This window comes from Cydia splendana, chromosome 6 (assembly GCF_910591565.1).
Source record: "Cydia splendana chromosome 6, ilCydSple1.2, whole genome shotgun sequence".
NCBI lineage: Eukaryota > Metazoa > Arthropoda > Insecta > Lepidoptera > Tortricidae > Cydia > Cydia splendana.
Window position 1 is genome coordinate 11830400 of NC_085965.1, and position 18160 is coordinate 11848559.

The 18160-nt window shown below is 36.4% G+C and overlaps 2 protein-coding genes across 2 annotated transcripts; both read right to left on the reverse strand.

Moving 5' to 3' along the window:
• Positions 1-58: 58 nt before the first annotated feature.
• Positions 59-3045, reverse strand: LOC134791439 (DNA polymerase subunit gamma-2, mitochondrial). Its single transcript, XM_063762460.1, has 6 exons — positions 2650-3045; positions 2261-2395; positions 1736-1892; positions 1344-1456; positions 474-578; positions 59-184 (listed from the first exon to the last, which is right to left on the reverse strand). Exons 1-6 carry the CDS (start codon positions 3043-3045, stop codon positions 128-130), a joined length of 963 nt encoding a protein of 320 aa, XP_063618530.1. The 3' UTR covers positions 59-127.
• On the reverse strand, positions 2888-3825 carry LOC134791446 (glutamyl-tRNA(Gln) amidotransferase subunit C, mitochondrial). Its single transcript, XM_063762468.1, has 2 exons — positions 3438-3825; positions 2888-3206 (listed from the first exon to the last, which is right to left on the reverse strand). The coding sequence occupies exons 1-2, from the start codon at positions 3734-3736 to the stop codon at positions 3017-3019; spliced, it is 489 nt and encodes a 162-aa protein (XP_063618538.1). The 5' UTR covers positions 3737-3825; the 3' UTR covers positions 2888-3016.
• Positions 3826-18160: the final 14335 nt, after the last annotated feature.

Sequence of the window (18160 nt, forward strand, 5' to 3'; positions counted from 1 at the left end):
TTTAACCGGTTAACCCCGGGTTAGTGGAATGGTGCAAGTGGCGCTAAGATAGACAACCCCAGTTTAGATTAATAAACTTTTATTAATTATTATTGTTACTCACTCTAGTTTCTACTTAAATCTATAATTACTTTTGAAACAAAAGTGCTGCGTAAGAACTTAAATCGGCGATGTGTATTTGTTCCTGAAATGACAACCAGATAAGTTAGAATTTCATTGGTTGAATGTATCCATATGATGAAATAAAATTGGTATTTACGTGGGTCGTACAGTCAGCATCAAATATATTATAGCTGCAAAAGTGGTCTAATAGTTCGTTACACCATATATTTAGTACGATGTGACGAACTATTTGGCCACTTTGGCTGCTACAATATATTTGACGCTGACTGTACATGTAAGCCACTTGTGTAAATAGCTCCAGTGTTCTAATAAATGACACATTTTCAATTCAAGAATATTATTCTGTTTACCTTAAGAGTAGTGTTGCTGTTTAATAAATGCATGATTCCATTTGACAGTGTACCTTCACTGATCACGGCTGTGTAAGCTACTCCCATGAGCAGGTTTTCCTTTATCTAGAATGAGAAAAGTAAAAACGTAAGTAGGTACAGTCACCTGCAATAATATGTTACTCTTCGAAGGCCGCAAAAATATGTGACACGCTCTTAGGACAAATAAGATGGTGTCAAATACTTTTGCGGCCTTCGAAGAGTAACATATTATTGCAGGTGACTGTACATCACTAGTCCAACTTGTAAGAAAATTGTGGAACGAGTTCATTCATCTTCCTCGCGTCGCTGTCCCGTATTCTGGCCACGGCTCAGGAGCCTGGAAACCGCTTGGCATCAAACCTCAAGAATTGGTGTAGACACTAGTTTTTACGAAAGTGACTGCCATCCGACCTTCAATCCAGACGGGAAAGAAGGCCTTACTAGGTAGTTTTCGCTTCAACTTCGACCGAAATACTACTTGAAAATACCTATCAACTATCAAATAATGGTAACTAGCGCGCGTTTTATTACATAACGAATCATACCTACCTACTTACCTACCGCAACCATAACGGCCTCTAAAAACCTCACCGATAATCATATGCGATTTGCGATACATTCCGGCATTGGATCCGTATCATATTTAGTCGGTAATTATGTAAAATCGCATGCCATTTGTCGCAAGGTCTGTCGAAGACTCAACTCTCTAGACAATCGTGAGATTCGTGACTTTGAGAAACATTAACTTATATTAGGGTAGTATTACCTTGGGTAGATAAGATAATAAAATAATAATATTACAAAATACGCAGACTGTATGGTAAATTCTATAATATCTGTTTTGTTTACCTGTGATTCCATTGACAAGGCAAAGTCTGGAAGCCAGGTGGATATTTTTTCACCTTCCAATATGTTGTACAGCAAGATAGCTAATTCATTCAATGTTTCTTTATTGTCGATATCTGTAAGAAACAAACCGTTGGGCTAAAATATAAAAATTGTTGCTTTTCATCACAGAAAGCTTACGCTTCAAGTGCAATAAGGATCTTTTTATCTGAAATTCCAACAGAAATTCTGATAGAATTGTCCTTATTGCACATGAAGCATAAAGACCCTTTTCTGATGGAAAGCCACAATTAATCCTCTTATGTAGCTGTGTACGGAACTGACGTGGTTTTCAGCTAAAATTCTGAATAATTTATAATTATCATGTTATATTTTCTAATTATTTTATACTTTACCTTTGTAGTCTAAGGCAAAAGATATTTTGTATGGCGCCATTTTCCTGTGAAGCTTCAAGTGGCTTTCAGAGGGGTTATTCTGGCCGTCCAGCAGGAGAATAAACAAGGCACCTTCTAGAGTTGTGGAACAGCTGATACATAGCGCGTTTTTCACATCCTATAAAAACCATTGGCTTATAAGTCTATTACTTCGTAAAGATACGGGCTTTGTGTCAGTGACACCGCTGGGCACAAATGCGAGCCAAGTGTGCAGTCCAACACAACTAGTTGCGACCAATCGCGCGCGGGGTGCGAATTCATCAACTAATCGCATTGTAGCATTCCACCGAGGCACATTAAACTAGAATTGTTCATGAATTTGGTCGGAATTATTTAGATTAATATCTAAAATGAATAACAGCAGTGTTGTTAAAGTTAGACCAAGCTAAGTTGGAAGCGATTTTGATAGCCCACACTGTGCAAGTGTTATTTTAAACATCAAACTTCTATGAAATATGGATAATGAAAAAAAAAAAAACTACTTACTGTGATTTGACTATTCAATGTGACAGTTTCAACAACTTCTTGGCCCCAAGGAAATTGAGCCACTATGTCCACCTTAGTCATGTCATCCACATACTTCATTTCATTTATAGAAAATAAACTTGGTGTGGTGGTTATCTAAAAAAAAGTATCTTTGTACAATCATCTTTGAAGGCAGCTAAAGTCTTTCAGAGTAGGCCTTTTAATTTGAAGTTGGATTGGACTGTCTGTTCAGACATGAACGGAACACAAGTCATAAATAGCAGTAGGTGACAGATTATAAATATTGTATAAAGTTAAAATTTAAAAATAGTAAAAAGGCATGCGGAAAGCAGCATGTATGGAGGTTGTTCATCTTGAATATTTGCTAGTCACTGGTAATGTTTACTTACTGAACTCCACCAATATTTCCTGAGACGTTGCCACTGAATGAAGTACTGCATTGCATCCTGTTTCGTTATGTAAAGCTTCAAATGCAGATTAGTTTTCTTTTCCGGAGCAAATTGGGAAAGACAATGTTGGACAGAAATGTCATGCTGATCAAGTATGCACGGGCTTATTACACCAAATGGTGGAACTTTTTTCTTTAAGTCTTCCAAGCCCTTGTTTATCAATACAGGCAAATGTTTGGTGCTCTTGGTAGAAATTGATTTTAACCAGTTGATGTAAATATTATTACATAAAACTTTACTAGGTTTCTTAAAATTATAAGTAACATGACTACTAGAAGAATCTATGATTTTGAAAAAGTTTTTTAAATTAATGACTCTTTGTAATTGAGTTCTCATTTTCTTTTGTTTCTGCTGTTCTTTCTTCAACTTCTACTTCATGCAGAGGTATGTTTCCTTGGGGCGATACAAAATAGACATCCTCTACTACAGTAGCATTTTTCAAAATATCTTTTTGACAATTTCCTTGTGTTATAACATCATCACGTAAACTTAAGTTCCTGAAATAAAACAAGTTTTCCTTAAGTAAACTGCAATAAGATGTGAACCTAAGCTAACCTAAGCTAACTTGAGTCGCTTATTTTCAAACTCGAATATTATGCGATGCGATGCATCTGTCAGATTATGCGATTTTGGGTATTAATAGGTAATAGGGTACATTATTTGCTGAGGTTTGAATGGATTTACCCGAGTTTGAAGTTAAGCGACACAGTTATGTTCTCGAAACTTACTCCTTTTCTAACACTGAGTACAGTGGTTCGACATTGTCCGTATTGATGTGAAGAATTTTATCAGCAAATGCTATAGAATCCTCTAATACCTTCACCCCTTCTGCTGTATCACATTTAACTAGAGACAGTCTTTCTAAAAGCGCTAAGGTGTTCTTATCAACATTCACTCTAGTACTCTCTTGTTTCTCTAATGTATTTACCGGTGTTAAAGGCACTTTAGAAGAAAACGGTCTTAATGAAAGTCTTGAATTAATCGACTTGAATATACTGTAGCTTGTGAAAATCAGCCTATATTTCATAGTTATGGCAATGGAAGAAATAGGTATTAGGTAGGCAGTTTCTCTCTCTTAACTCTGATTGATATCTAAATTTGATTATTATTATTAAACTCTTAATAAATTAACCTACAAATACTACGATCATTTAAATCCTATGACAATTGCACGACAATTGTGACATAAAAATAAAAAGTCAGTGTCATTTTCCATTTCAAACTGTTTAGGTTTACGTTAAAAACGTCCCATTTGCAATAATACTTTCTTATAAAAAAAAGGTATAGTCTGGCAAACACAACTTCTGTCAGTCAGTAAGAACCAGGAAAATTATACTCATCCCTTTCTTTTGGGTGCTAGTACTAACGTAAGACAAATACAGTATGATTCTCTCTGTCTATGTTTGAGATGAGACAGTCCTGGGCAAAACTATAATTAAAATCGCATGCCATTTGTTGCAAGGTCTGTACAAGCCTTAAGAAGTTATATGTAATTTGTCCCAACATGTCTCAAATATCCCGAGATACCGCTTCCCTAGCATGTTGAGACTCTATACGAAAATCGTTACTCCATCTCTGTCTAATAAACTATAGTAAAAGAGATAAAATGACTTATCTTTATCATGGTTATCATTATGCTAGGAAGTTTGTTTTGGTCGATGTCAAGTGACATAACATGTCAGTTTGATTAATGAGTAACCTTTAAGTTGTTCTTTTAATATTTACTTAATGAAATAAACCATAAATACTAACCACTTTCTGCAGTTTGCTACAAATCAAGGTAAATATTATATAGGTTCTATACACTGGTATCCACAAACAGTCGCATAGTTGGTATTTCATAATGCTTTTCTGTTATGTCGATAATTTGTTATTTCGGTCTAAAGTAAAAGTAGTACATTTGTTTTCACCACACCAGCTCGGAAGGGCATACTTTGCACTTCAAAAACTGATAGCAAAATTGCATTTTATTCACATGTGAGGCATAGTAATCAAATGCAAATTTTGAGTTGTTTTCTCATGTTTGCTGGTTGAATTTACTTTTAAATGATGATTTTGGATGATAAATATTTAATAACATTCGTTTGGATTTGATTTCGTTTGATATTTTACATTTAATATTTGCTTCGGGTTGGTGTGGTGAAAAATTTCGAGTTTCACGCGGGGGCAAATTTGTTTAACCCTCGTGCTTTGAAACCCTCGCAACGCTCAAGATTCCATTTTTCGAACCACTCGCTAGGCTTGTGGATCAATTTTGGAATCTTTCGCTTGCTCGGGTATCAAGCATGAGCATGAGCGGTTAAACAACAACTTTGCCCCCTTGTAAAACAAATAACTCTTTCCTGATCGTTGCTTTTACAGGAATCATGAAGAAGTATGCAAGGAATATGCTTTATGATAAGTTACACAGAGGGGGCGTAATAGTTTGCATTGGGCTAACTCTTTATGGAACACTGCTCTTAGGCGATCATGCCTACAAGTACTTTAAGTATGTGAAGCCGAGAATAGCAGCATCCAAAGCAGCGGCAGAGCGAGAGCTACTGTCTGAAGGTGCCGCTGATAAGATATTATTAAAAGATTAATACATCTAGTCAACATCTTTATTTAGTTTTAAGTCATAGGTGTATTTGAAGTTTTTCTTGATTCTACAATAAAAAAATTAAAGCATGGAGTGCCTTTAATCACTTTATATTCCTGAGTAATTGACTTCTTACTTTCCTATTGAGTGTTGCCCCACCTCCTCCTCTTCCTCCTTATCCTCTTCCTCTTTTTCAGAAATTTTATTTTTTACATTGTTCCTCCTGAAATACTATTGATCATAATGGACCAATGAGTGTATGAAGTTTCTAATTCTGGTAGGTAAGTGACTTTTCCATATTTAGGATCATACAATCGTTATAATTAGACATTAGAATTAATTCAGGCTAGAATCTGTTCGGAAAGAGAAGAGTCGTGGAATGTATTGGGCCCCATACATTCCATGACTCTTCTCTTTTCGCACAGACTATGTAATAAAATCTATTCTGTTGAATGTTTTATCTCAATTATACTTGGGGGTGGTGTGTGGAATTACCTACTAGGATCATTTATTGGAAAAGAAATTAAGGTCAAAAGTACCTAGGTATACCTATTTTGTCATAGCATAGAGAATCCTTATTGCTTGTTGTGAGCACTTATTCCCGAGAGAGAACTAGTAATTCTTTAATTAACACATTCAACACCAAGAACCCGACTGTCGGGTACACTGTTCGTAGCGACTACGCGCTACATACGACGAAACCGTGGTTACGCGCTACGAGCGTAACCCGTAGCACTTAGTGGTATTGAATGTGTTAAATATTTTTTTTATAGTATTTAATTTCATGATAAATTAACTTTCTGTATTATTTTTGTACTTCTAGCACCTATATACCTAATACTTAGATAGAGGCTCTATCTGCCTACCTACCTACCTAGAACTAGATATAGGTAAGTACCTGTATGTTCAGACATGTTGAGATTGAATTAATGGCCAACACATTTGTGGTTAGTTAATGATAAGACCAAAGGAACTTTTCATTGCATTTGTAATGTGTGGCAAAATCATCCTTGTTGTCCAAATTTCTATGAAAATATGACTTATAATGACACTCCCTCACTTTCTTCTATTCAAGTCTGTGCAAAGATAGCATCTTTAAGCCTTCTAAGCCTTAGAAGGACACTACCAATTGCTACCAAGTAGCTTTTCGTTCTTTTGGTTGGGGGTGCCATTGCAAAGACAGTAAAGAGACCGGAATGCAACAGTAATGAGCAAATAATGAGACTGTTACTGTTTCATCGAGTATCCGAAATAAAGATTCTTTGTGGCGTCATGTGTCGTTGAATGAAACCTCGCTTCGCTTCTGTTGTTGATATCAGTTTCGCTAGATGGCGTTACGATATAAGACCGGGGCTTCGCATAAAGTAAGGCCTTTCTCACACGGAGCAAAACAATAATGAATTGGGTTAGACCAATACAAGTCTGCAACGATTTTGATAGCACACGCAGTGCAAGTGTTATTTTAAACGTCACACTTCTATGAAATTGTGACGTAATAAGTAACACTTGCACTGCGTGTGCTATCAAAGTCGTTGCAGACTTGTCTTGGTCTAACAAATGCTTTGTCGGGTGTATTTAAATGAAAGGTCACTCACACTATTCTCGCATTTTTCTACATGCGTGTGAAAGGCCTAACTCAATTGTTTTTGGTATCCAGTATGTGAACATTATGTAATATGTCAGCACCCGGTGCTCCCAGCAGGACCAACACCCATTTAAATTTATAATTTAGGTGTACATTATACTAAGCGCTGGTGGCCTAGCGGTAAGAGCGTTCGACTCAATCCGGAGGTCGCGGGTTCAAACTCCGGCTCGTACAGTCAGTAGCAGAAGTTGCTAGGCGGGCGAGGTGTTCAAAATTACCTTGACGCGCTCTTATTCTTATAACAATATTAAAGTCGCGTCAAGTTCATTTTGAACACCTCGCCCGGTTAGCAACTATTGCTGCTGACTGTACCAATGAGTTTTTCGGAACTGTACGAAATATCATTTGATATTTTACCTACCAGTTGCTTTTCGGTGAAGGAAAACATCGTGAGGAAACCGGACTAATCCAAATAAGGCCTAGCTTCTCCTCTGGGTTGGAAGGTCAGATGGCAGTCGCTTTCGTAAAAACCAGTGCCTACGTCAATTCTTGGGATTAGTTCTCAAGCGGACCGCAGGCTCCCATGAGTCGTGGCAAAATGTCGGAATAACGTGAGGAAGAAGAGGTGTACAATATAGTAATTCACATAGCCCTAATAATATAACAACATAATAATATAATAATAACATCAATGTTTTAAAGCAAGTAAGGTGTATTCGGGTAATACCGAATGTCGGACAATTTCGAAATTCAGATGAAAATCACCCTTAATTCCATAATAATAAAAGTCTCTTTTCGGAATTATCCGACAGTTTTCGACATTCGGAATTACCCGAGTAAACCTTATGTAGATAACTATTTACTAATTTTGTTGTCTAAGACATGCAAAGTATGAAATGGCATGTTGCCATGAAGCATGATTTTATGAAAAAAACCGGACAAGTGCGAGTCGGACTCGCCCACCGTTTTACCCTTTGGGTACGGAACCCTAAAAAACTAAGGTCGGCTTACTACTGAATATTAAATTTTATACAGAATGGAAATGTTAGTCTTGGCACCGATCACGTTTGCCGAAAGCCCGTTAGTTATAAATACCTATCTACGCCATCAAACTCATTACGTATAAATAATATTTATCTACGCAGTTGTCTACCATCAATCTATCCTCCTCAAACATTCAGAGACGCGTGAAATAAGAAATAAAAGGAAAAAACACATGGGCTTACAAAATTTCTACTCTCCGACACAGCCCGTTCCGTTATTCCTGATATCAATTACCAAACGCAGACTAGCGTTCAACTTACGTCAACTGATGTAAGTGGTGTTCTAGATTATGAACAGTTCTTATATATCTCGAGATCAAATTATTCTGGTTTGTTAGAGACGAAGACTTGGCCAGTGACGGGAATAAACCCAAGTTACGTTATCGTGGTATAGTCATGGTAAACCATGGTAAGTTATTTCATTCCCTGGAGACTGAAGTAAACCGTGAAATAAGGAGGACAGCTTTTTGATATGCCCTCAATGGCTCAAGCAATGGTTCTTCATACGAGTATTATGTAAAGTATGTACGACGCACACGAAAAACAACGCGGTAGGCAAGTATTTACCTATCGGTTTTCGAAAAAAGAAATACGTTTTTGCTTACCCATTGGTACGAGTAGGTAGGTGTCGATACATGTAAATCGTTTCGTTTCTTCGTCGTATAATGCATTCAGCGACATCTAATGAAACCAGAGTTCAGTCTTATTATCAGTGCGTCGCATTCGTTTTCGTTAGATCACATCTGAGATCGTCAATTTCGGAATCGAGCATTTTCCTTTAAAAAAGGAACTTTTTATGAAAAAAGGTACTTATATATATACCCATAAGGCGGACTTAATATACACCATTACCAGTTAACCTTATAACTATACCTACTATTAATATTATACAAAGCAGAAAAGTTGTAGGCGGAAGGTAGGTTCTATAAGACTAAAACAAGAAAGTAATGTAATTACTTATCTCTATATTTATGGAATATATTAACCGTTAATCTACATTCTAATTACACCTGTATGGTAGGTAAGTACCGATAGCTAATAAATAGCTGTGCGAATGTGGGAATCAGATTCTGCGAACGACTTGCTATACATATAACCTAGAGGCGATATACTATATACCTACCTATATATTTTGGAATCGGCATTCGTTATGACCAAGAACTCTTTACTCGAACTAGTCGAGCTGGATGTCCCACTAAGTCATTTTGTAGAGGCGCGAATTATGGTTCTTAAATGACTGATTATAGGCCCCTCCACATTTATCGTGGCAAAAGCCTTCACTCGTGAGTGTAGACTTAATCTCTCCTTTTCTCGCGCCTTGTTCTCAATTTTCAGTACTGCGACAGAGAGAGCACGAACTCTTCTCTATTATCGCCTTCTCATCTGTTCGCGGTTTGTGTCCCTTTGCGGCTTTCGCACGTGATTCACGCGCTAACTTTGTAGCGGGATTTAGACGGGACATCCAGCTTGATTAAAAGGTCCTTGGTTATGACAATTTCCGCTTGCGAACTGACAGCGATTAAAACTGAAACGGATTCGAAAGTTACGTAATTATCTTGCCCTTCTAACTAAATATAGGTAGAATATACTCGTACCTATACATAAACATAAGGAAACAACCCACGTTCGAATCATATCGTGAAATTAGCTCGGGCCAGCGAGTTTTGCGTGTACCTACCTACCTTGGACGTATACATAGGTACCTACATATGTATAAAATCATACTAAGTATTTCTCGTTTCCGCGATTAGTACCTACACATTTATGTTAAGTATGTAAAGAAAATATTAAAAGGATCATAAGTAATACCTATATTTCGACGTTTCGAGTCCTTTTTAGGGTTCCTTAGTCAACTAGGAACCCTTATAGTATCGCTATAAGTATCCGCCTGTCTGTCCGTCTGCGGCTTTGCTCCGTGATCGTTAGTGCTAAAAAGTTGCAGTTTGACATGGTTATTTGAATCAACCATGCCGACAAAGTGGTAATATAAAAACCAGATTTTTTTAGGGTATCCAAGGAGGGGGGGGGGGGGGGGGAGTGGGTTAAGGGGTACTCAAAGTGGGGGACGCTACACTGAGCATGGCACGACATGCTCTTGGCCGGTTTTTAGTAGGTAGGTACCTAATCGTCGTTACGGGGTAGACTGAGAAAAAAAAATTGTGGTGTTAAAATGCAAATACTTTGTGTAAACTACCTATAGGTAAATAGGTACAAATTATTACCATTGTCGTTTTACCTAATTAATAGAGTTCTCTCCAAGTCAGACATAATACCACAAGTAATTTATTTTTTCTAATTTATCTCCATGAAACAATTTTGACCCATTAATGACCGTGCCTAAAATTGGATTTCCATAATTTACAAACAAATAAATATACCCAGTGAAGGTAATAAAATGCCTGTAAAAAGTATTATCATGCTCTCAATTAATTAGGCTGTGTATAAATTTTGCTCTTGTACGCAATGTTTTTTGCTTTCGCCATTTGAAGACATTCGATATTGATACTTCGTTCAAATATCTGCAAACAAATTTTCCGCCACTGATTTCTGCTAGGTATTTGGTGTATAACCTACATGATGGATGCCTGACTGCAAGGTAAGTTTACAAATTTAGCTAGGCCTTATTTTATGAATAACTTTTAATCTAATTAATATGTACTATTAGTAATATTAAACTAGATTGTAGCGTCAGCTTAGAATTGTATAGTTTATCGTGTGTTAATTTTTACTTTGAGTAAACTTTGAGTAAGGAAACATATACCTACATATTATTAACTATGAGCTGCGGTCTACTGACGGATATCATTTTACCTACGCGGCAAAGTAAATCAAATGAAGCTCGCGGTGATTGCTGATCCTTGAATAATCAAAGTAACCTAATCCACATGATTGTTTAAAACCGCGCCTTTGAAAACGGAATAGTATTTTTGAATAATCAAGATTTCAATGAATGAATGAATGATTTGAATGATTTGATTTGAATGAGGTGAATCTCATTGCCTATAATATAAGGTAATAAAAATACAAAAGAGATTATTTTCTTTGCTCCAAGCAGATCCATCTTCATAATAGTCCATCCTATTACACATTTTTGTCTGACGTTGAAACGAAGAAACTTGAAAAGAAATGTAATTTTGCAAATTGTATATCACTGCGATCCCTGAGGGCTCGTTTCATTTGGAACACATACCTACCTACACGCTACACTTGTTATTTATTACTTTTATGTTACTCTAACGCAAAAACTTGTTACATACCTTGTCTATTATTTGTTTTTAAGGGTTCTTTGACGTTCTTTCTCTGGGAATTGCTAGTTCTTAAGACGAAAGTGGAGGACCCGCGCGAAATCGCCTTTTCATACAAACGTAGTCCTCATTTTCATCATAAGTAAGTAAGTAAGTATTTATTTGCAAAGAATAAGTAGGTACAATAGTGTCTTAGGTGGTAAGACACTATTCATACATATAACATATCATACATATCATATCATATCATATTAACATTATTAAAAATATTTCAACACAATTTGTTGTATATCAACCACAGCTATGCCCCTACGATTTTTTTTTTTAATTTTTAATTATTGTAAGAGTTAGGAGCATTTAAAAATTTGTATGAAACACAGTATGAAATCTGTTTTTCGCTCCTAATTTTTACAATAATCAAAAATCTTAAAAAGTCAAACGTAGGGGCATATGGTTAATACATCAAATGATGTAAAAATATTTTCCATAATGTTAATATTCAGAGAGGAAAATGGGGACTACGTTTGTATGGAGGAACGGCTGACCCCTTTCCTCTTAACATAATATGATATCAAAAATCTTGCAGAGGTTTCTGCCCCAGGAGGTATAATTTATTATCAAGATGGATATATGGGGATCAGGATGGATAATTTATTATAAAGTTCGCTCTATAACATAAAATATATTTTCTAGGCGTACACTGTTGAGCTAAGATTGTCATTTCACCCCCTGCCGACAGAGGGGTGGTGTAATCCCCGACGTAAACAGAGAGGTTTAGGGCGCAAATTGACAAATAGTAACAGATTGCTTAGATACTATTCAACTATGCCACTTTAACTAATAATTTAGTTTAAAGTAATTATTAGTATACACTTCCACAATAATGTAAAAAATATATTAAAGTACCCAAAATTTTCTTCAGAATAGGCCTCAAGTTCTTAAAGCGGATTTCGCTCGTATCTACTAACGGATACGAGACTGGCGTTATAATGTCAAGGGTCGTCCATATTTTCCGATTCCCGTAAAGATGTCATAAAGTTTCCCTTCGGAGGTAGATAAGAAAGTTATATGGACGACGCGACCCTTACGGGCGCATCTAACTCGCACTATCCATCACAGGTAATTGCAGCACTTCCTTCAGTGTTCACAAGAAGCATAAATGGGACGACCTGGACGTGACCGCCCCGTGGGCTCATTTATAACGCGTTTCGTGGGTACACGCTGCAGAGATACTTAGGTACGCACCAGTACCTATTATATACGCTATACTCTGTGTCTTTAGGTACATATTTAAATAAAAGTAAACAAAATCTACGCTCAAATGGCTCCTTAAGCCAGTTTAGGGTAGATGAAAACATTACACGATTAATTAATGTAGGTTAAAATCAGGTCGTTCAGTAACTGATCCAGGCGGTTTTGTAATTAGTCGGTTAACCAATAAATGTTGTAACTACCCGAAAATTTTCAAAATAATATTGTTTGGATACTTTTATTTAAATACCTAAAGATACAGACTATAGTTTCCTGATGTAGGCACGTGTTAATGTACCACCGATCTGGCCATAGTCTAATAAAACATGGTCTTCCATTCCCAGAGTGACACGGGCCTACGTCACAACAACATGGCCGCTATATATAGCGCTATCGCATATTATCATATAGCGCTGTCGCATGATGACGTAGGCCCGTGTCAGTTAGGTGACCTAGAAAAGACGGGAATGGAGTACCAGGCGGAGTATATTATTATACCATGGATCTGGCGACCTTTTCTCTATAGGGTAGTTCATGAAAATAGTGTATAGATATTTAAAAGGAAGTCAATGCGCATGTGTTATTATAATTGGAGTGTCTTCGGAAAGAGAAGAGTCGTGGAATGTATTGGGCCCCATCATTCCACGACTTTCCTTTATGGACTCTAGATGAAATCAATAAATGTTAAAACACTTATAAATGGCGATATTGATAAACGCCATACAAGCCTCATTTCGATATTATTCGTTTGTCTTAATATTACAGTTTATTCTTATTCAAATTGTGAAACATGATGCCAACGTAAGCTTTGCAGTAACATAGTGCTGTAAGAAGGACGGCCGCTTAGAGTATTGCTTAACACATTCAATACCACTAAGTGCTACGGGTTACGCTCGTAGCGCGTAGCCACGGTTTCGTCGTATGTAGCGCGTAGTCGCTACGAACAGTGTACCCGACAGTGGGGTTCTTGGTGTTGAATGTGTTAACACATGCCGACCCGACTGTCGGGTACACTGTTCGTAGTGACTACGCGCTCCATACGGCGAAACCGTGGCTACGCGCTACGAGCGTAACCCGTAGCACTTAGTGGCAATGAATGTGTTAAGTATTGTTGGGGCCCGAATCGGATTTTGAAATAGACATCTATTAGATATCTTTTAGACATCACCAAGATACGATAACGATATGTTTAAGATCTAACCTATTAAATTTGACATTTGCGCGATTCTGGAGATACACTTGAACGATTTCCTCAGGATATGACTTAGAGATCTAATAGATATCTTACGCTATCTAACGTAAAAGTGACATTGGTTGCCCGAATTGCGCTGCAAAAGAGTACTAGTTGATATCTAAACTATAACGTATCTAGAATGGATCTAGTACGTGTCGTCTCTAGTGAATATCTTGAAGTTCGGATACGGGAGTTAGTATCATAATTTTTAAATCTGAATACGCCTGCAGTCCAGTGGCTACAAAAGCGGTAGCTGTGCTACGCGACGCGTAGCAATCTCTACAGCGAGCGCGCGCGTAGCATATTTGCGGAATGGAATGCTTGATAATTTCATTTTAAACGGTAAATAGTAGCCGATTTTGAAATCGGTTTGAATTCAAAACGTACTTTAATTTGAGTCCTCTACCAGTTTGACATATCAAAACATTGATTTATGAACTGAAATTCTTTCACTATATTTAGGTACGTACACTTTTTTGTTTTACATCAGAAGATGGCAAATTGTTGAGTTGAAAATGCGAGGAGGGGGTTGATAATATTGATAATAGTGAGACAAGGAGAGGCATTCGAACTTTACAAATTGATTTATTTTGACATCTCACATTATGATGAGTTTGCAAGTAGGCCTACTTGCAAACTCCAGCGCCGAGAGAGGAGCTAACTTGGATTTCTGATCATTTTATCTTTATTGTTTTGTTTTTTAATTTTATTGAATACATAAGGTACTGCCTAGTCATCAAAATGAAAAATGTGATATTCCATTAGTCTTTGCTTTGAGCATACTTAAATAGTCTCCACGTAGAAGCTTTTACGTTTGATTATTCGAACTGGTTTAAAAATATAGACCAAAGATGCAGAAAATTGTAGCATGGAATAAAGCTACTGTGGAGACTAAAGAATTTGCTGAAAGTTATGCTCGGATAAATACTTGCTTGTCGGTCACGTCCAATGTGTTCGCGCATGCAGTTAAATCGGGACACTACTAGAACTTTTACAAGAATGTGAATTATGTGCAATCGTGGCATTTTGAATTTTAACCAAATATAAATACACGAATGCGTATGCTCCAATAATTGTTTACCAATAATAACTGACTCAATAAAACAGTTTATAAAGTTAATAACAAAACTTCTGTGAGATTCAGACATTCAATATATTAACTCAATATCGAGGAGCTTCAACTGGAGCAAAACATGTCGAGTAACTTTAGACTTAAAAACGCGAGTTACCCGTTTTAATATATTTAATATGTCAGTTAATAATGTTAGAATACATCTTAAACTGACATAGATAGGTACAGATGTAGTGCATAATTGTTTTCCTTCGTATTTTCTCGGAAACGTTCGTATTTGTCATGCTACTTCAATCAACCTCAGTACTTTTTGTACCGAGACTGACTGAAATAGCAAGACACGTTCGTGTCATTCGTACGTTTCCGTGAAAATACAAAGGAAAATAATTAAACATTACATCTGTACTAAATATATTCTCATCTTCATGGGCACTTGCAAATAAATACAATAGTTAAAACTACTTATTGTATACTTTCTCCAAGATTCTGACAATGAGTTAATCTGTGATATGGCTTGATAATACAACCTATTATGATTAAGAAATCCTTTTAAGCCCCCTCCAGACTATGTGCGTGAATCGCGGCGCGACGTCGCGGAGCGAACATATCGCGAAGTTGACGTAACTCCACACTCGCACACTTCACGGCAATTTCGCAATAGTTTTTCGGCAATATGGCGGAAAAGCATCAGCTAATCGAGTTTAACTTTTAGTTACCTATGGCATCATACGTGATTTAGCTGTTTTTCCATTTTGTTTTATTGTAAAACCGTAAAATATAGCTGCTTAATAGAATATAATCATAATATAATTAATATTTATTTTGCCACAGAGGAGCCAAAATATTGTGTAATGTGGAGTCTTGCAAGTTTGCGCTTCGGGTCTCCTTTGACGCGGGCCGAAATACCGACAAAAAACGGAGAACAGGGCGAGAACAAGGCGTGAACATTCTGCGAAATCGACGCCACACTCGCTTTCGCGGCTTCGCGCCGCGAATCGCGCATGAGTGTGAAAGGCGCTTTACAGAAATAAAAATACTTTCCAAAACGGTTCAGTCTTCTTCAAAAAAACATATTTTTACATTAATAACATCATTTGTTTTGAATGAAACAAATGTCAAACATAAATCAAATTAAATTACCTACTTATAAAAAAATCCATTACAAATTAAAATTCATTTACAGTCTAAAATTGAATTGCAACTAAAATTTAATAACGATTAAAATAAAATAATAAAAATTTTCGATGTATTGAGAATCTCTTGCAATTTTTTATGAAGTCAGTTAAATTATTTTAAAACTTTGTTACACAATGGCACAATTTTAATGGCTGGCGATGAACCCGTCATGGCATTAACAGTAACTTCTGAAGTAGAATGTACATACAATCGTTAAACAATCACGGCTCTGAAGGATTATTGCCAATAATTATACAAAGAGCCGAATAGTGAGGGCGGACCCTCGCTTATTATTTAACAGACTTTGTTGTCAATGCAAATTACATTGTAAATCCAGTTTAAACAATGGTGGTAATCTAGCGTGCTTTGGGATGTTATTACCGTTGCCTATTTACCTACTTAGCGCCATAGGTTAAATAATTTGCCTAGTGCTATAGGTGAAATAATACCTTCCTGTGATTTTTAATAGGGAAGCTGCCGCAGTTGAATTTTATAACTCACTGGCCTTTGCCTGGAGACATCATCGTCGTTGTCGAAAGTGATATTAGACCAGGTAGGATAAAAGAAACATAAGTAGGTAGTTTATTTTGCTCGGTGCAAGAGAAACAGTAGACTTCTGACCACGCTAACTGTGCAGTAAGAATGCAAGAATGCCCCATAAGCACCATACTTAGCATAAAATCTTGTGTCCGTGTGGTCCGCGTCCGACTGATATTATCCAAAGTCTTCACAAACAGCAGGCTCTATTGAATAAAACTGACATACCTCTATTTGCGTAGCACCTGTACGACATTTATTTAGTCCCTCTGCTCGGTAAGCTAAAGGAATTAACAACTTTGTAGTGGACACAGGGCTACAAAGGGCGCCCACTCGACCGATGTTTTCAATGGGAATTTAGCGCCCAGCCGAATTTGAATTGGGGGAAGGGGCATCCACAAACGTTTGACGTATTGATATTATATTGAAATTGTATTGGTTAAGTACGGGATGCACAGTTCTTTATTGTCTTCGGAATAAAATGTAATAATGTGTGCTTCTTTGTTACCTTAAATTAAATACGTCGCGCTCCTGATACAGGTCTTTCTATATTTTGTTATTTTATTTTAAACTCACTTAGTGTGACTGTAGGTACTTCCTTTTAACTACCATACGTAATAATAAAACTTGGACACAAGAAACTTACTTATTCCTTAACATAAGTAATAAACTTACAGCGGTACAACAATACAGATCCTAAACTTAATAACTAGCTTAAATCTAGAATAGGCCCTTGAGGCATCGAACAATTTAGGCCATAAAATGCACGCTAATGACAAATGTGTACCTACCTATTACGAAACAATAAATAAGTAGTCAATGTTACATTGGGTAAGCTGAAATGATTGGCATGTCGACACCAATTTCTAATTTAGGATGCCCGTGATAAAGGATGAATAGCTACCTATTGGAATGTAGATATTTCGAATGTCTCTCATTTTAAAAGGCCATAAGTCTATTGTTAGGCTTTTAGATATGGCTTTACAATTCAAGCGTAAGTAATACGATGGTAGCACTGTAAGTTTTTAGAATGGAAAAACAATAGTAATGGGGACCGCAATTTTCAAAATGACATTGATATCGATGGTCCTTAAAATAGTTAAATTTATGATAAAGCTTATTCTTTTGTGCTTAAATTCTTCGTCATGGAAATCTGTCGTCTATGGGAAAACATCTGGTCTAAGAAGCACCTTCTACCTGTATTATGGTTTTTTTCCTTTTTGGGAAAACAATATTTTTTCCTAACAAACTTTTCGTAACAACGAGTATGTTTTTCTTGCTTACTAAAAACCATAATTGTATACTTACTGCTATTCAGAATTAGAAAGATCGAAGCCTACAGTAATTTGTTGTTAGCTCAAGACTCCATGGCAGACGTATTAAATGTGAATTACTCATATCATAGTAACATGTAATATTCAAATTGTCTGCAACCGTAAATAATAAATGGTATTCGAATGCTAATGATTACAACAAAATAATTTATAAAAGTTATTTTTTTATAAATAATTTATATATTGCATTAAATATCTTTAACAAGGCCATTCTAAAAACTTTCAGTTGTTTCTGTGTTCTATGCGTAGGTGTTGCGTGGTAGTAAATAAATAAAACGTATTAATTTTGTTATTAGTGTTAGGCATATTTATAGCTTTTCATTAATTTCAAATATGGTTGTAATCTACGCCAAGTTGGACTAGAGTTAAAAACCGGTTTATTATGATTTTTTCACA